Here is a 21,047-nt window from a genome sequence, read left to right on the forward strand (position 1 = left end):
TGTTATTTACATAAGACAGAAATTGAGTTCTTGCACACAAGTTGGCCTGCTACAAACCATTGATTTTAGGGTCTAACATTTCAGCCTGCCAGATAATTCTTAGGACTCAAGGACTTTATACATGATAAAATGACCACACTAAAGTCCTTGAGTTGACAGTAAAATATACTAATATAAATTGTACTACTCCAATAACCAAGTTTTATTCTGCCTCAAAGTTGAGATCAGCGATTGGTGCAATAATGCAAGACAATTTAAGGGCAATGATTGAGAGAAATCCAGGTTGCTTCCCCTCCTACCAGAGTCTCATACTGTTGCAGAAATGATTATAATGTGTGATAGGGCTATGTGATGGGGAAGGCTTGAGCGTGATGGTACTTCCCCATACTAGTAGCCTGTTACTTGGGCTTTTTCTGAATAAGGGCTTTGACAGCATCTGAAACACCACTAAGCCTCGTTGGAAAAAGTAGCCCAGATGACAAGTTATATCCATGGTGGGGCTTTATTTATCATGTTAATAAATAAATAAATAAAATTGATGCTGCTCCTCCTCCCAAAGTAATGAAACCAGTAAGAAAGCATAGCCCTGTAAATCTTTTTTTTAGTAGCAGCTTCCAAAAATTTAGAACACACTGATTTGGGCAGGATGAACAAAAAAGAGTTGATAGAAGTTGGTGCTCCTTGCTAATTTAAATCAGCAAGAGCACCAGTCCTCCCCCCCCCTTTTCTGAGTGGTCTAGCATTATTTGAACACTTTGTTAAACATGTACTTAAAAACAAGACTAGTGTTCTTCCAAAACAGCTACCATCCATCCATCCATTCTTCATCTACTATCCCAAAAATGTTTTAATGACTTAATGTTGCTTTCCAAATGTCTAGATAGCAGATATCTTTGCAGAAACCAGGTGTCCAGACTCTCCTGCAATCCAAGCCAAAATCACCATAAACCACCACTAAGGAGCTACTTAACTACCAGAGGGCAGCAGCTTCAGGTGACAAATAGGAGCTGGGCCAGTTCCAGCCTTTGACCAGGTCATCACCACTTGATCAGAGAGGCTCATAGATCAACAAGGCTGGTGTTATGAGAAGGGAGGAAGTTATTTTAAAACAGCTAAATAATCATTTAGGTTCCCACCTTGCTACTTAGAAAAAGATAGTATGATGCTAATATGTCCTTTAAAAACAGTTAGAGGACAGGAGCATAGTCCTCAATAGCAACAAGTGGGACTGAAAACTAAGCCACATGCTCATTCAGTGAGATATCATGTGAACACAACAATCTTGCAGCCTCACTTCCACTGTGGCCATTAAGCAAATCACCTGCAGTTGTTTAAATAAAACATCATGTGGCTATGATTTTCAATTCTACTGCAGGCTTCTCCAAGTTCTGGCAAGCTTCTGGGTCACAATTTTTGGATTCACTAGTAGTTGTCCAAAATATAGCCCATTTCCATTACCAGCTGAGCACAGCAATTTTCAAGCATATCGACATGTTTTATCTTGCAGCTGACTGTTCATTTTCTTGGCAACAATATATTAATATTTTGCTCTTGCCTTCTTTTGGAATACTTGCTCCACTTCCCATTTTGGAATAAAACCCTATGATTTCTTAGTGATCTACCATCCAAGCTCATGTATAGTTTTTCAGCCAAGATTGACTAGGTAACCAGGAAGTCATCAGGTATTCAGGTCAACTTAAAGAAAACTTTAATCGTATGTTATTATGAAATGCATGAATTTTCATTTTATCTGAAAATAAACCAAAACACTTTTGCTTCCTATTAACATTCAATACATTTGAAAGGAGAGGTGTGGAAGATTGTATAAGATATTATCCACAGGGAAATCCAGTAAAAACTAATAAAACATACCAGTTTCATAGATAACAAAGTAAGTAGCCACCTTCACGCCCTTAAGATGGTGGGATGGGGTAATGGGAATTGTTACCCAATAAATCTAAAAGGCACCAGTCTGGAGAGCTGATGCACAGTTGCCTACAGAATGTAAAATGTAAAAGGCATGTAAAATGATGACAGTTAACAAAATTAAACAAATATGTATTGTAATAGCCATTGCAACTACCAACATTACATTTTACCCCTTTCAGAAATGATTATATCTTGCTTTTAAAAATTAAAACAGTCACCTTCCCCTAATCCAGGTGCAGATACTTTATAGAAGAAGACCTTGAATTTGAACTTTGAAGTGAGTTCCATTGATATCTGAGAAATCAATGTCTGTGGGACTAAGAGACAAGCACAAACTAATGGGATTTATTTCAAGACAGGAGACAACACCTCCCATTCTCAGTATTTATCTGTTGTTTTGATTAATTGTATAGATTTAGTTCCTCCCAAAATAAAATATGTGACATGAAATGTACCTTCAGTTAAAATAAATATACTTTATTTTGGTATTGCAGATTCAGCTCTGCCATCTTTTCTTAAATCTATAATCTGCCTTATACTTAATGCATTTACATCATGGGATCTTACACAGCTTAGTTGTTCAGTTGTACAGGGTTGTCTAATCTTGATAGCCTGACTATGTCTTTTTTGCAAGTCATCTAATATATCTTCCATAGTCTAATACTCTCTAGTAGCCTGTCATGAGAAAACCTAAGCAGTTACGGTTTTGTCTTTTGAAAGAATATATGAATTTTATAAGCAAACTACATTATTAGATTGCAGTGAAGTGCATCATATTTTATAGAGAATGATGCAAGGATTTTCAATCTAAGCTCTTTTTTTCTTTTCTTGAAAAGTAAACATGATGAAAATCTCTGTAAACACTTCTTTCAGATTTCATGTATATGTTGAGATTGTTTTATGGAAAGACAGGAGAGTCATAAGAAATAAGAAATTGAATGCATTTCTTGGAATACATTATCATGAACTCAGCTGAATATATGCAAGATTAATTTATATGGATTTTTTGGGAGCACTTTGCCATGAACTGAGCTGGAAATAGAAAATACTAATTTATATTAATTTATAAAATACTCACTAGCATGTCAAACTCGCAATCTCACATGACATCACGCGACGTATCGTGGCTTTTTCTCCATTGCCGGCAATGGGGTGGGCGCGGTTTCCGCTTGACACATGCAGCCCGCAGGCCGGCAGTTTGACATGCCTGCACTAGGCCATATTAGCAAGTTAATTCTATGCCAAAACATATTACCAGGATGAGAAAATGTGGCTGAGGTGAAATAAATGTTAAAAAATGTTATCACCAAGATTTCCCCATTCTCCAGAGGGATTTGAGGGAAGACCTATCACTCACTGATTTTCTCCCTTCCTTCTGCTCTCCATATTGCACTTACCATATGATCCTTTGCCTAGACAATTTTTTTTAATTACTACCATGCTTCCTCCCTTCAAAATTTGGAGGTTTGGAAAATTGGGTCAGGAATGGAGATTTGTGGAGGCTTAGAATTTGAACAGAATAGTTGTAGCACGTTTGCCTAGCTTCAGAAAAACAATAATATCCCCAATTGTCTGTTTCTATTTAAAAGCTCAACTTCAGCAGAATCTGGTGGATGCCTAATTGTCTGAAGCTGTCCAAAGTTCTTAAAGGGATAGTTCTGGATGCTGAATATTGAACATGAGACCATTTGCATGCAATGAACTATAAACCTTAGCCCCAGTGGTGGGATTCAATTATGTGAACAGCCGGTTCTCTGTGTGGATGCCACTTCCGGAAGTCCGTTCGGGGTCTGGGCAACAACAAACAATAGTCACCGGTTCTTCCAAAGTGGTGTGAACTGGCTGAATCCCACCACTGTAATCACTGGAATTAAACATATTACAAAAAGGAATTACCCAAAGTCAATCCATTTCAAATTTCAAAACTAAAAGCTTTGGATTTGTATTAGTTATTATGAATAACTCTAAAAATTCATTGTTATATAATACAGGGAATAAATGGGCCATTCCCTTGGTTCTTTGGATCTATGCGCAGATCTCCCTATATGTTGCTTCTATTTTCAATATAAATGCGCAAAATATATTAACAGCTTTTAGGTGTTATTGTTTTGCTAATGTAACCTGGATGTTCTTGATAAAGATGTGAAGTGGCTATGAATGAAAGATAATTCTGCACCCTACTTCCTGCATGTTGCAGACATGTTAGAAATACATTTATATAAGGTACAAATATCAAGAAATGTTGACAGTGATGGATGTGTAAGCATCCTTATTGCTTGCAATAGTGAAATAAAATAGAAGAAGACAGAAAGGACACCTCTTATTGCATTGTACTGGCAGTAATATTCTTAAGGTTAGTAAGTACTGACAGAATGTCTTGAATAAGCAGTGGTTGTATAGATTTCAGCTGTCTGCTGCTCCTTCAAAACACATTACATAAGTTGGCACATCTCAGCACAGTTGGCAATCTGTGCTTAAAGGTAGTTGGTAACTGGAACACTAGGTAAATTGAAGATAAAGCTTTGTCAATTTGCACACAAATGACACCTGCCATATCCTTTGGTTGTTTTCCAATAATTTGGAAATTTGAACAAATTAAAGAACAGACTGTTCAGTACAGATAGATGCTTATGTATGTACAGATGAATCTGTGGTTTTTGTCAGTTTTTTTTAATATACGGGCAGATAGGCTGTACTAATGGATGAAAATATAATATAAACACTCCTACGTACTCTTAAGGAGCAGAGTGAACAGCCTTGAGGTAAAGAACACTGCTTCTTTATACGCAAATCTTTAAATGTGAAATTGCTGCTGAAGGATGCCAGTTTTTTATGATGCAAGAGCAGGAATTCACAAATACGATATGAAATTTGGTACAGTAACAAGGAAAAATTGCAGAGTGTCACTCAAAGGCTCAATCTTTTCAAGGAAAGAAAGGGATTATGAGGTTGGGAGTTGGGAGGATTTTGGGATGGGGAATGTTGCTGACTGTGGAAATTGGGCTGGTAGGAATTATTGAAGGGAAAAGGAGGAAAAGAGCAGATTCATTTCCCAGGAGGGGAAAACAAAGCTATCAAAGGCGTGCAGTCAGCACATGTGTTATCAGGCAGTTACATTAAGGTTGTTCTTGTAGCAGCTATTGTTTGAGCCTATTTTCTTGGTTTCAGGATTGTGGTCTATTAAAATATTATTCTGTAAAAAGCTGCTCATTGAGACCTTACTTTCAGTAAGGCCCATTTTTCAATTCTGTCTATAGAATTCAGTGCTAACTGTGAGCTTAAAAAAAGTTTTCCTACTTCATTCTGGAGATAAGGGGCTGCCTCTCATCTCCCAAAGGTGTAGTAGCCCCTCTTTGATGAGAAAGGCTACTCCAAAGACAAATGTTTTGTGGGTGATCTTGGTTGCCATTTGGCCAGCAAACCAGAAGGAAGGTTATAGGAAAGTGATGCTGCAACTATATGGCTTTACATTCACTATGGTCACCTTTGCAGGTCCTGGATATCCTTGGTGTATAGTATGTGGAGAGACCAATCAGTGAAGTGTCATTCCTCCCAATACATCAGATGCTGGGGAGCAATAGAAGAAATAAATCAAGAGGCTGGTGTGATGCGTTACATTGATGTGGCCGTTTTTCAAGAAGGAGGGGGAAAATTCCATGGGGAGGGGCAGATAAGAAGCAACATAGCCCAAAGCTGAATAGGAGGCAAAAGAAAAGAGTTAGGATAACCACTTCCTAAAATATCCCAAGGTATATCCATTAGGGTGTGAGTAGTAAGCGTTTAGTTTGGCAAGATTCTGTCTGTTGGGTGTTGGCAAATAAAGAACTGAACTTTGGCTGGCTTAATCTATGTCATTCTTAGGCTGGATGTGACATACTGTATATTTAAAATACAACATGACTATCAGAGGCATCCATGTATATGTAATATGATTATATTCACCTGTGTTTAATTATTTTAACATTAGAGTGTTGATGAAACTAAAGTTTGCATTTTCAACAAGCAAAATAATCATAGTTTGTCTCTCTTCCTTTTATAAGCAATGTGTTCTTTGTTCCCGTAAGCTTGGGAGGAACATAACAGCCAAACTAGGAATAAGGTGGGAAACTACAAGCAGTCTGGGCATTCATTTGCACATCATGCATAGTTGTAGTTAGTAAGTTAACAACAAAATTGTCAAGCGCCAGGGAAATCAGGAGATCCAGGCAGTTCAAATGGGTATAAAAGTTTATTGCAAGCTTAAACTCTTTACACAAACTTGAACTACTAACAGTCCAAGCAAACTGGTGGTAGTTACAGGAACTCAAGGTGGGCTAGAAGTAGATCTCTAACAGTCTTAGGGACTTATGACTGATAATGCATTTGACCCCACCCTTGGGCTCAGCCTGGTCATCTGGTCATCTTCTATAAAAACCTGGTTTCGAATAATACACTAGAAACTAATGATGTTGGTACTTACCATAATATGTGAATCCAGGACACAAAATCAAATAATATTTTGCATTGCATCTTTAACTAGTTCAGCATATAATAATATTTTGCATTACATCTTTAACTAGTTCAGCAGAAAGAAATAAAGAAGTGTATAATACTCCTTGGCTTCAGTGCATGTGTACAAGAAGTCATTTGTGTGGTTGGGTATGGGACCAGAACTCATGGTCCTCCAGTTTCTTGCTTGATGTTTTAACCACTATTCCATACTGGCTCTTCATTTTATTTAACTGTGTTCAAATGTCATTGCTTTGACCTAGCATAATAATATATTTGTTAAATGTATTGTTTTAGGATTAACGAAGTAAAGGCAAGAAGTTTTTGATAATCACTAAATCTCGTGTTAGCACTCTGAATAAATCTATTACTATACATTTATACTTAAGCAAAATGATCCTTAAGCAGGATAGCAATGATATTTAGGGTAAAACTATAACTAAGGTCATTAAGTTTAAACTTTAATCAGCTGCCTCATCTCTGAATATAAAATCTTAGTAGAATTAGATAGAATGTTATAATCATGTGGTCTGGGACCTCAATATTTAAAAGAGCATCATATGTTTATGACATACAATATGTACCTACATAAGCTCCAAAATGAGCAATAGAGCTTTTCTCCAAATCTCTTTTCAGTTTCAATTCTTGCCAATAGCTCTAAGTAAGGGTGAGGGAACTTTTGGTAATTGTCCTTCAACTGGACAGTAGTCTCCTAAGAAAAATGTCCAGAGAAAAGTTAAGCTGCCCACTTTAGTACATTTCTCATCATTAGACTATGACCTTCTTATTCCCCTCCAGGCCTTTAAACAACATGCTATTTTTACTTTATGTTAATGAAAGTTATTGGAGGATTTGTTTATGAACATTTTGGTTTCATCTCATTTAATTATTTAGATTTATCTGTACGGGCAACTGAAGTATAATGAAAGCTTTTCTTATCTATTTATATTTTCCAGATTAACCTAAAAAATATTGGAGAACCATATAAAATCCGAATTGGTCATGACAACAGTGGAGAAAATCCCAGTTGGTACCTGAATGAAATTAGATTTCAAAAGATGAATTTGCCATCTGAGCAAGAAATATGTTTTCCTGTCAACTGCTGGTTATCTGAAGACCAAGGAGATGGAGACACATGGAGAGAAATACCAATTAGGAGGCCTAAAAAAGAACGTTTACCATGTATGTCTATAATATATAATATTTTTTATTTAGCTATATGTGTATTGCATATTAGATTCAATTACATATCTTTTATTATTCATCTTATTATTTATCACAGTGTTATAAAAGTAGTGAAATAAGAGTAGGAAAACTTTAAATGTTAGGGAATTATACTTACCTACTATTATTCAAAATATTAAATAGCCCAAGTGCTTATTATCCAGAAATATATTTAAAATGTCCCAAGATCAATGGATTGTTCTATCAACTTCTTCATCCTCACTTAAGCATTACATGAAAAATATAAATTAATACACTCCCTTGTGTGGTACAGAGGAAATCTAGACTGTTACATTTTCAGAACTGTTTTAATAAAGTTTATTTGACAAGACTGTGAAATTTAGCAAGTTACAATTATCTAAATATTGTGTGTTAGGGAAGAATTATTTGCACAGTCTTACACACATTGAATGAAATAAGAATGTAAATTACTTTAGCAAATGAATTAGAATTTAATAATGGTAAAAGTTAGGAGGAACTGTGCAATCAGCCAGGCCAATGTTATTTAATCTACCTTATTATATCTAAAAATATTCACAGTCACAAAAACTTTAGGTTGGTTTTCTGATGTACTGAACCATTGATAGAACTGCATTCCCAATTTAGCATACTAAACCTCGTCATTTATCAATATAGCATACTTTTCATAAAAGAGAATGTAAAGTATCAGAAATAATTACAGAGTGGAATACATAATCTGAATAATATAGTCTAAAAAGACAGAATAATGGAACTGTGGAAATATATTCTTCACAAAATATTTGGGCAGTGTTCTTTGGAATGTCCTGTCCTAGACCAATCATACACAAATACACGAAAGGGTGATTTTGCTAACATAAACTTGCAGTATGGAGAAATATTTTCCCCCGAAGTTCAGCAAGTTTGGCTTACAAGTGTTCAAAATCTAAGTGGCACACAGGAGAGTAGTCAGGCAGAATCTGGGGGTAAAATCTTATAGCAGATTCATCAGCTAGTCCAGGTTCAAAATCAGGATTGCAAGTTTCATAATTCAAGGCACACAGAGTGAGAGTTAACAGTGACTATCGTCAAATGAGAGCCTATGTTTACTGATCATTTTAGAAGCAACCCTGGTGATGGCGTTGGGTAGTAATTCCATGCCCTCAACTTCAGAGAACAATGGCAGCTATGAATAGAATAGAATAGAATAGAATAGAATAGAATAGAATAGAATAGAATAGAATAGAATAACTTTTATTGTAACTTTGAATGTACACTAATCGGCATACATTAAAATGAAATTTCGTTAGATTCAGCTCTCAAAGGGTCACCACTTCCGATATACACTACATAAATATGACAAAAATAAATAAATAAATAAATAAATAAATAAATAAATACAGAATTATGCATATCCCCACTTGTATTATATGACACAGAGAAACAACAGTCTAGTCTGGGTTATGTATATATCTGCACGGCAAGAAAAATGAATCTTGCGAGTTTACCAGATGGATGGCATAGGGAACAAAGCTATTACTGAATCCAGTAGACTACTGTTGCTGTTTGCCCTATCTCCTTTGCCTGCTCAGATGACAGTCAGTATGGCAGCACTGGAGCTTACAGTTCATTGTCAGAATTTCTAAAACTGGCTCTGGCCCTGGCTGCTTATCGGTGGTCAGTGGTCTCCTCCTCTGATTCCAAATCTGAGCCCAAGAATGCATTCTGAAACATAAGTCGACTCATTCAAGTAGCTGCATATTTTATGTGATGCGTTAACTGTATATTTTTCTAGTTCATGCCGAGTCCTAATAAAGAGACAGTTGTTTTAAATTGCTGAGTTTGATCTCCCACATGTTCCAGAGCATCTCTTACAAATAATTTTCAGAGCATGCAGAGCCCTAAGATCCAGGATTGTATGTCTATCTCCTGTAAGAGACGGTAATACACACTTTGCATCCAGAACAGGATATACCCATTGAAACCTTTTAAAGCCTTAGAGTGGCATTACTCAGAAATTTAAAATACAATTATTGATGGTCAGACTGGATTTAGTCAGTAGTGTTTCATTTTGGATTTTGCTATACTTTGTCTTTTCTTTTTTGATTACTTGACTTATGTTTCATTTCCTTTTTTAATGGTTTACAATTTGGACATTTATTATTTTGATAATTAATTCCATTTTATTTGTAAATTATATTCTGATCCAAAAGGGGTATAAGTGGAAGTAGAACCTAATTGGAGATTATGGGAGCTATGGCCAACATATTGGAAGGCATTCAATCAAATTTAGTTTTGTTTTCCTTGGACAATGTTTGGACATGAAAATACTACCTGTATGGAAACAGAATTTCTTACATGTCAACAGATGCCTTTTGGCTGCAGCCAAGTAAAAAATCTTCACAGTTTTTGAATGGACTACTCTTCGTGTTGGATATATTATTTTTCCAAGTAGAATATTTGTTCAACTTTATTAATATTGGTGCTCTAATGACATATTTATCTAGTACATTATGGTTATTAAAATGTATTTGACAATAAAAGTAAATGGAAACATTTTGTAGCTGTTAGATACATCCTAAATTTGTACATTTATGATTTCAAATTACTTATTGATTTTCTGGCTCATTTAAGTTGAATATCAATAGACACTCAACCCAACTATGGATTTTTGCTACTATCTTTTACTATCACAGAGAGTAGAGTTTTGGGCCATCTGCATTTTTAGTTGTAAAAGGGTAATTTATAGAAGCTTGGAAACAGCCATTATATATAGGTGTTATATCAAAGGAGACAAATGATACAAGATACCCTATTACGATAGAAGGTAATATATGTAGCTTCAGGTTGAATTGTGAATCCCTGGTGTTCTCTGAGCTTGGTTGTTTGCTTGCAGACATTTCATTACACTGCTAAATGCCATCAGTGCAAATGAGTGTGGAGTTTGTTCCCTGTTTATATACATTAGCTTGCCCTGCCAGTGTTAGTGGTTGGTAGTTTTGTCTTTAATAGTTCCTTAATAGTTCTTTGATTAGGGTATTATTTTCTGTTTGATTTTGTCTGCTTATCTGGTGTAAGCTGCTGAAGAGGATGTGGTCTAGTCCTTTTGTTTCCTTCTTAGCTTTTTATTGTCTCTTTTGAATGGTACATAAAGTTAGTTTATCTCTGTGTCTATTGATGGCCGATTTCTCTGAACAAATTTTGAGTTTCCAGGAATTCTCTAGCATTTTTGGATTTAGCTTGGTTGAAGTTGCTCAGTTTCCCATTTGAAACTATCGTTGAGTCTGTCCATGTGTTATGGTGTGTTGTGAAATTTTCATCATGTCTTGGTGTTATGGATATGTTCTGCTAATCTTCTGCCCATCTGTTCTACATAGTGGCTTTTACAGTTCTTACACTATAGCAGGGGTGTCAAACTGCCAGCCCGCGGGCTAGATGCGTCACAAAGAAACCGTGCCCACACTATTGCCAGCATTGGGGAAAAAGCTCCAATATGTTGTGTGATGTCACGTGACGTCGCAAGTTTGACATGTCTGCACTATAGGTTATAGATAAATTCTGTTTTTCGATTTGGCTACAAGGTCTTTTAGTATACTTAAGATGTTGTGGAGGACTTTAATTGATTTGCATGCTACAGTGAGTCCATTTGGTTGTCTATTGGTTATTTCTAAGATGCTTTGAATGTTATCTGTTTCATAGTGTGGTTGTGCTGTAGTGAATTGAGTGGTCAGACACTTTTAATAAAACTGTGTGTGCATCTCATTTTGTTGGAAGTGATTGTATAGCTAGTCATTTTCTTTCTTTGGTATTCTGGGTTGCTCAGAGAGCACCAAGGATTCCATATCCTAGTATGATCCAGTATAACTCTTTTGCCATTAAATGTGTTTTGTCAGAAATATGGACTAGAAGTATGTTTTATGTTTACCTTCAGTTCAGGAATTAGCAATTAAGATAAGTTAATTAAAGATTTACTTTGCATTTGAACTTTATTACCTCACTTTGTTAGAGATTGTTACCTTATATTCTCTCAGAAGAGAACCATAAGACTACATTTGATTTTTCTCCATTTGCTATATGAATCATTCAACCTGTCTCCATACGGTAGCAGTTCCTTTTAAACTAATATTTAAGTTCCTTCATACTTCTCTATGTTTTACTCTTTCTTTGTTGTCTTTATAATATTAGTAGTTTATACAAATATCTTTGAACTATATTTTCTCCAGATTCCTTGCCACTTCCCCAGTCTACTTTTCCCCAAATCTATCCAATTAATGCTGGTCTGTGACTATATAAAAATTGGTTTATTGATTGTCCAATTAATGTTTACAATTCCACCTGTACTATGGGATTTTCACTCTTTCATCAAGCCTTCATTAATACATTTATTTATACAGAATTTCTATATTGTCTATAGACTCTAGATAGTTCACAATAACAATAACACCAGGTAATAAAGCTCCACCCCAATAAAAATAATCCTCCCAAATACAGGTTGATCATGTTTGTGTTCATTCTATATTTTTCAGCATCTATTAATTCATGATCCTCTAGTAATTTTATCACACATACTGTACTAATAAGTAATCTATTCCCATTGCATTCAATTTCTATCTTCTAATTTTTTCAGATCTGATTTTCATATAAGAAAGTAGGTAGAAGTGTATTTGCAGTTTTTGCTTCTTTTGACATTCATTCCTCATAATAGAGCACATGCTAACTTGCCTTTCTTCAAGCATCCTCACATCTAAAAATATATCTATCTTTAGTAAACCCTCTAAAAAGATATATAAATCATCTATTTGTTCTATCAATATTTCATTTATGTATAATCTGCAATTAGTTTGTATTATTTTCCCTGTCTAAATATGTTAATTTTATTTTTGATGTTTCAATTTTCAGTTCTATAATCTTTGTTACATAACACAATCTATGTAACCTTCACTGCTAATCACTTGGTTTTTCATTCAATAATATTGCATCATCTGTGTACAAATACATAAGCATCCCAAACAAACTTCTCTAACATCAAAAGCATTCTTTAGACATTTATTTATACATTCCTTTTCCTGCTCAACCATGGGGTGCTCAACCATGGGGTGAGGATTGCATTGATTCTATCACACATGGTTTACTTCCACTTTGTTACCACTATTATTGCATTCAGCAATTGACCTTCACCTTAATACTAAGGCAAAACATTTTATAATTCATGCTTATTAATTTTATCATATGTGTTCTCTAAATCAACATATGTTAAAAAAAAAACTTTCAATCACACATTCATATATTTCTCAATATATTTATTGAAGAATAAATATTTGGTTTGTTTGTCCTGTTCAGCATCAAGCCATATTGCATTTTTAAAATTTTGCTCAGTTTCATATTTCATTCCTTTTAATCAGGATTCTGCCAAACACAAAATTAGGTACAACTTCATAAGCAAAATGTATATATTTTACCATTTCCCCACTTACACTATCTCACAAGATTTACTATATCTTTCTTTTTGTTAATTTTCTTGGACCCTCCCTCCCTCCCTTTTTCCCCAGGCAGTGAACAAATGAATGAAGATACAGTGCTACAGTAAACAATAATAATATTTTGTTGCTATAAAATAGAATACATTGTTACTCTACACCCCAATGTCTTCTAGAATAACCAGTACTTATTAATATTTTGGGAAATGGTGAAAGACAGGGTCATTATTATTTTTAAGCAAAAGCTGTTCCAAAGAAAGTAGGGATGTCTTTAGAAGAAATATAAGGTCAACACAGAGGCTGCAAGAACATAATCAAACCTCACCCCCCCCCTTTTAACTTGAAATTTTAATATATGTAAAAAAAGGGGGTTGGGGCTTTGATCATGCAGTCACAGGTTACTTTTTTTATATTCTCTGCAGACACCTCTGGAAAAAAACAATTTCTATTGAAAATGCATATTTCTGGATTGATGAAGGGAATATTTAACAGATACTGTGTATACTCTGCTTTACTTAGTGCATTTGTTTCAGTTATACTCTTCAAAAGTTCTTATATACTGTATATCTCCAAAGACCTCTTTCCAGCATTTCTTTATTTTAGTTTCATCCCAAATAAAGTTGATAAATCTATTACTTTAATATTTAATTCAATTCAGTCTGTTGAAGGCTCCTGATTTAGACTGCTTTATCAAATTTTAAAACATTTTTTCCTATCAACATTCATGTCAGTTTCTCTTCAAGTGTTCCTTTCTCCATGTGGCTATATTGTTTACAGTAATCATTTCTTGTCATTATACATGCCTTTTTCTTTTTATCATTTTGATTTATCAGTCATTTTTTTCTGTTGTTTTCCTCATCCACAGCATCTTTCACTTCATCATAACAGCATGCATCCATTTTCATATTTTCCATTAGGATAACTACACACATTTCTGCAGTGTTCTGTTTCAAGCAGCTCCTATATCCTTACACTTTCTTTACGCCTATTTTCCATTTATTTTATTGGAAGATTCAATAAATTTTCTAATACTTTTTCATACTATTTTTTCTAGTGATCATACTGCTTTCACTTTTGTTTCTTTCATTTCTTTTCTTTTTTTTCCATGTCCATTTGCCCCCAAATCCAATATTATTGGGCACAATCAATGTCAAAATACAACCACTTAAGTGGAAAAAAACCTATATAGAAATCTTTCCAGGCTGAGTAAAATTGAACAGAAAGGTTAGTGTTGCAGGCAGGATATTTCTAATATCCTTCAGAATGGAAGGCAAGTTGAACAAGGAACAAGTTATAAAAAGTCTAAAAAATTACCATGTAGGAACACAGGTAGTGCAAAAGAAATTAGACACTTGTACAATAAAATGGACCTATGTGAAAGTTCTTCTCAACCCTGGAACTGCTGAGAGCAAGCACATCAGACAGCAAAGCAGAGTTTGAGAATAAATTCTTTACCTCCATCAGTACTTCTTTCATGCTTTGAGTTTGCCTTTCTCCAGCTATAGATACTATCTGTTCTTCCTTGACTGTTTTGACTCAGGAATACAACAGTGCTGTGCCTGTGTGACATAACAGCTTAATTAAAGCCCATCTCTTAGCACCACAAATATTCAAATGAAAAAGCATTCTCCTCAGGAAGTACAGTCTTGATTGCATTAATTAAACTTGTTTAATTTCTGTTCTTATTTATATTGCTTGATCCTGGGTATTTCCAGAGAGTGAGTGAATTCAAACTAATTTCCACATGCCAGAAGAAATATCTTTAGACTTTTGTTTGAGTTAGTAAATTGTATTTTCCTACAGTGTTTCACATTTGAAGGAAGCTATGACAATTCCCTGTATACTGCAGTTTGATTCTAATTTAATGCCACCAAATTCAAGGTTCAATGGCTTCAAACTGTTGCAGAAAAGCAGAAAATCTGGCACTGAAGGATGGTTGTAATACCTTACATATTGCCATGCTTTATTGCTATAGAAATTATAGTACTTTGTTTTCCCTTGCTGGTACATAAAAGTTTGGAAATGATTTTGAATTTTATGACTAGCACAGTGAAAGCCATGGGAAAAATATCTAGAGACCCAGAGGATCTATGGCCAATTCTATAATCAGCTAGTTTGGAGGACATTACATTCTGACATAATAAAGTTGCTCCCATCAGCAAAGCAAAATTTTCCATTTGGTCATTCATACCCTGTCCATCTCCAGATTGGACTATTCCAATGTACTCTATATGGAGCTATCTTTGAAAAGTATCTGGAAGCTTCAACTGGTCAGAATGTGGCCATGTGAGTCATATTGGGTGCTCAAAAGATTCACATATAACACCTTTGTTCAGTGAACAACACTGGATGCCAGTTTGGTTTCTGGTCCAATTCAAGGTGTTGGTTGTCACCTATAAATTCCTACATGGTATAAGGCCAGGCTGCCTAAAGAACTGGCTTTGCCCCATTACACCAGCTTGTCTCACTTAATCAGGCAGGAAAGGTATGATAAAGACCCTGCCAATCAAAGAAATTCAACTGGCGCAATCTAGGAATAGAATCTTCTCTGTCATTGCCCCTGCATTATGGAACATCTTGACACCCCACCTCACCCCCACTCTCCTGGCTTTCCTCAAAAGAGTCAAAACCTGGCTGTGCAGCCTTGCATGGGGGACACAGAACCACGCAACCATGGGGTTGGCTGATGCCATGAGAATCTGTATTAACTATTGCTAAATGCCCATCTTGGATTTTTTTTTACCTCCTTGACATTTTATAATGCTATAGTTTATAATTTTTAAAATTTTAGTCTTAAATTACTTTTAATATTTTAATGTTAATTTTATATGTTATATTAATTAAATTGTACACCATTAAGAGCCCCTCTCTGAGAAAGATGGGTAGTAAAGAAATAGGAAATATAACTAACTAACTAACTAAATAAATAAATAAATAAGCAATAAATAAATAAATGTCACTTTCTTAGAATATTTATGCTTTATTTAAACCCTTAGAATTTGTGTCCTGCCTTTGACTTCTACATGTTAAACAGAAAATATGAACTGGGTTCCATGCATGTGTAATGAAAATTATTCTACATTATTTTTAATCCAATATGAAAATCTAATTTTTATAAGTAGTGATAGTGATTTATCAAATTCATAAATAAAGTTGCCAAAAAGTCATATAAACACATATGTACACACTCACACACATGCACACACACACACATACATAAAAGCAAGGTTTGATAAGCAGTAGAGTCACTTCAAGTTTGCAGTATGATACAGCTGCAATAAACAAAGCCACATTTTATGCAGTAGTCATCTGGTTTGAATCACGCAAGCACAGCCTTTATTTTGTAAATTCTATTTCCACAGCTAGCATGGCCTTAACTTGAGATAGAGTACTTTCCAATAAAGGAGAATATTTGTGGATTAGGGTTGAAATGAGGGGTCCTTGATGCTCTCTGAGCTTTCTTGCTTTCTTGCAGATGTTTCATTACCCAAACTAGTGCTAGTAAGGAGCATGGTTTGCTGTCAGTTTATATTTTAATGGCTTGTTCTGTCAATGTTGGTAGGGATGGTCTTAGAGATTATTTGACTGGGCTGCCTGCTGTTGTCTCTTTGGCAGTTTCTTGATCGGGGTATTGATTGATTGTTGATCTGATGTTAAAGTTGGAGTTAATCTATGCAGATCTGGTGCTGATTGCTGGTGGAGAGGTGCTTGGTCTTTTTGTTCCCTTCTGGGCTGGTAGATGATCTCTTTTGCATAATCTATAGATGTTGTTAATGTCTATGTGTCTATTGATGGCTAATTTGTCAAAGTGCCAGGCTTCTATACATTCCCTGGCATTTTTGGACTTGGCCTGATCTAGGATTGTCACATTTTCCCAATTGAAACTATGGTTAAATCTGTCTATATGTTGTGAAATTAAAGAATTTTCATTATTTTTTCTGACTGCTAATTGGTGTTCATAGAGTGCTTTGCCTAAAGCTGAAATATTATTTAGGGATCTAATGTTAAATTATTCCTGAGTTTAAGACAAAGCATATTTTACAGAAAGGGAAAAAATAAAACAAAGCATAACCTTTCAAACAATGATAAAATTATGCAGAATGGAGAGTGCCATTGTTTTAAATTAGTTTTTATAGACAGAAACAGGCCTATATGTATGTGACAGATTGTTTATTTTTGCTTATCCTATAAATGACTAAGAAGATAATTTTAATTTTGGCCTGAAATCCTGACTTTTGAAGATTTGACTAATATTTTGTGAACTACTACTTCCCTGTTATCTGCTTCCCTGGTGAGAATCATATTTTTTTGTTATTTGTGGTGCTGCAGTTTAGCAATTTCACAGGTATGAAGTAATAGAACAAACCATTATTTCACTTGTTTTAAAATGTGTTATGCAATAAAAGTGTGATTATGCTTAAAAATGGTCATGTGAAAACTTAGCTATTCCATTCTTGAAGTTTTCAAAATGGGAGAAAGTTAAGATCTGTGTTATCAACCCAGGCTATGGAATATATCTGACAATTTGTTGGTATGTTGTTAATATGGGCTTAGGTTGAAAGGACTTACATGGTCATCTATTTCCATTGATATGGGCTCATGCATGAGTAATCTCAACAGATTATTATTTGTCATATTTTTATGCTGTTTCCTATCTTCAGGAAATCTCACAACAGGCCTGCACGAATATGTTTTCTAGGACTTGCATCTAAATTTTTCTTATTCAAGAAGGAAATGGAGAATCCATCACAATGAATGATCAAGCACGCAATCTCAGTTATAGAAATCTCAGCTCAGAGTAGCTAGTCTTTATGTTAAGAATTGTGTTTTGTTCACACATACAGTCAGAGATCCTGTAGTCTTAATGTTGAATAGATACTCAATGTAATATAATCAGAAGCTGACCTCAGGATAAATCTGTCACTACACTCAAAATACTTACAGTGTTCAGACCAATAAACCCAGCGATCAAGATTTTCTCACAATCATTCCTCAATATATGTGCTTATCGACTGGGGAGAGAGTGAGTGCTTTCTTTTTTCTGGTTTTGTCTAACCTTTCAAAGGCAATGTCTGTTACCCAGTATTTGTTTGTTAATGAATCATGTATTTTATTATCAACTTCACTCTGACAGCTGTTGTTTACTGAATCCTGTCAGCATGTACAGAACAGACAGTAAAAGATTTAAAATTTTGCATGTTTCCCAAAAATTAGTTTTTAAATGCTTGTCTTCACCTTAGTGCTGGGCTTCTGTGAAATAAGCTTTACTGGTTAGTAGCCGGCTGCCTTCAAAATTACTTCCTTCTAAAAAATGATGCTTAAAATTACACATTAGGATGTTGTAGTACTTGGGAACATTAACAAATATATTTTGATGTTTTAAAAGACTCACAATTCTCTCTCTATCTGTCTGTCTGTCTGTCTGTCTGTCTATCTATCTATCTATCTATCTATCTATCTATCTATCTATCTATCTATCTATCATCTGAATTATGAATCCTTTACAGCAACAAAATATATTTGTTAAAATTCCCCAATACAACCAACATCCTATTCAATGTGTGATATTAAGCTTCCATTCACACTCATATATATATATTTCTGAACTAACTCTGAATCATTATAAGCAGCAGCAGCAGCATTTGTGAAAGTAGGTCTCCAGCATGAAACCCATGGACACTAATGTGCTTGTAGTTCGAGCCGATTCATTACTGCTTGTTTTTCTCTCTGCCTCACTGAATTTTTTGTTTTGTGATCAATAGGTTCCAGTTTAGTCTGTTGATTTTTCCCTTTTTTCCTCAATAGATACAAATACATGTTTTTGCCTGCTCAAATCACGTGATCACCTGATGCTTAGTTTTTTATTGTGAAGTTAGCATTGTAAACTACCAATTAATTGGTTATCTTTAGAACAAGGCAGGATTCCTTTAAAAGCAATTATATATTCAATGTTCAATAAGTTTCTCTAATCATAATACTCAAGTTGGTATGAATACCTGCTGAGCAAATGTCTATGGAGATTCTCAGTCATCCAGGTCATGGCTGTCCTAAAGGTGCTTTTTCAGGAGGCAACTGTTCCTTGTTTTTTGTTTTTTTTTAAGATGTTTTGCTTCTCATCCAAGAAGCTTTTTCACCTCTGATTACATAAATATAATATAAATCCTTCCATTCCCACCATCCAGTCAGAGCTGAAGAAGCTTCTTGGATGAGAAGCGAAACGTCTTCAAAGAAAAACAAGAAAGTCCAGTTGCCTCCTGAAAAAGCACCTTTGGAACAACCTGCTGAGCAATGAACAACGTAAAAATTCACACAAACATTACATTTTGTCTCCATTTCAGTGGTAGTCTACAAGATCAATGTATTCACTGGGACACAGCCAGGTGCAGAAACTAATTCAAATGTGTACATCACTATCTTTGGAAATCAAGGAGATTCTGGAAAACGGAAACTTCAGAAGTCAAGCACTAATAAAGTCACATTTCAATGTGGTCAGGTAAAGAAAAATGTACAACATCTGATTGGAATCAATAAGTAATTGATAACATAATTGCATTAATGATTCAGGTAATCTTAATTTGAGTTATAAAGCTCGAATTATGTTGGCAAAAAACACACTCAAGACAGATGTTCTGAATTGTGTAGGAGCATGTATCTATATACATGGACTCCATCCTTTTAAGTGTATGTATTTGCATATATGCATATACTGTATATATACAAAAAAACCAAGGAGAATTTGTGATTTTGTTAAATAGAGAAGTTGCTTGATTATTCTCCTTCCTAGAACAGTTTGCATTTTTCCCCTTTTTTCCTTGTTTATGGACACAGACACAATGATGTAAGAATGAGGGCAGAGGGCAAAACACTGCCTAGCTAGAGGAAATGCTGGTCAGCAAACTGAGAACTCTGTGCATGGAAAGAATGTCAATGATGAGTACAGTATGCCTGCAAAGGAAAGCAAGGCTTTTTCGTAAGAGTTTGAGATGGAGGTGGGGGCTGTAAATTTGTGCCCTGAATTCAAGCAGGGCAGGGAGGTCAGAAATGAAGGGACAGAATGTACTTCCTATTTCTTCTTCCATCGATGTCTGATATCAGATTTCAGAAAAGAAATATGTCCCACCAATTTCTATTTATCAGAAACTTTAGAAAGAGGCTTCTCAGGGTACTCCCAGTTGAGGGAGGCTCATCTTTTATTTAAGCAATGTTTGACCTGACAAATAACTGATGTCTTTCTGTTGTGCTGTGTTCTAATTTTAATTATGCTTTTTATTGTCTGCCATTTGTTAAAAAATAAATCTGTTCTTATTTTATTTCATGTCTTTTAATTATGTGATATGATTTGGTTATTTCATATTGTAGGTGTTCTTATTGTCAGCTGCCTTGAACAATTTTTGTTGTTATTGCTATTGTTGAAAGAAGAGCATATGTATGTGACTAAATAAAAAAGAGCCTGTGATTGAGGCCTGTTGGAATTTTTGTCTGAAATTCCCAATTACTATAGCAAACAGGTTGTGTAGCTTTCAGACTGAGAAGCTTTTTGTGACACAGGCAAAGTACCTTCTTACCAGGATCATCACAAAGTGGTGCCATGTTGCTCTTCATTTTTAATCTTAGTTGTTAGATAGGCTTAATATTTTACTTTTTAAAAAAAGTTTCCAAAACTTATTCCTCAAGCCGAACAACTAGAAGATTTAAATATTCTAGTAGAAGAGGCTGTAAGTTCCTTTAGGTTCTTGGTTTAACCTTTGTTGCTAGTAGCACTGACATAATACTACAATTCCTCTTTTGTTCAAAGGCAAGTAGGTAGTATTTAACTCCTAGCCTGATATGAAGAACGTAGCAAGGAAGAAGCAATAGAATATTCTGGTAGGAAAAGTGCTTGTTTCATTTGTAATAAAACAGGGAAACAGTACATACCTGCATATGAATCTCAAGAACAAAATGGCATGTTATATTAAAAAATTAAACTAT

General features: G+C 34.9%; 1 protein-coding gene across 1 annotated transcript in view; it reads left to right on the forward strand.

Moving 5' to 3' along the window:
- The window catches only part of LOC107292677 (lipoxygenase homology domain-containing protein 1), a gene marked incomplete in the record, with an annotated part of 170,360 nt that overhangs the window by 68,871 nt on the left and 80,442 nt on the right, over positions 1 to 21,047 (forward strand). Inside the window, 2 exon segments of the mRNA XM_029285202.1 lie at positions 7,374 to 7,599; positions 19,415 to 19,569. Of these exon segments, the coding sequence (XP_029141035.1) occupies positions 7,374 to 7,599; positions 19,415 to 19,569 (381 nt within the window).

This window comes from Protobothrops mucrosquamatus, unplaced genomic scaffold (genome assembly GCF_001527695.2).
Source record: "Protobothrops mucrosquamatus isolate PMUCROS unplaced genomic scaffold, P.Mucros_1.0 scaffold1401, whole genome shotgun sequence".
NCBI lineage: Eukaryota > Metazoa > Chordata > Lepidosauria > Squamata > Viperidae > Protobothrops > Protobothrops mucrosquamatus.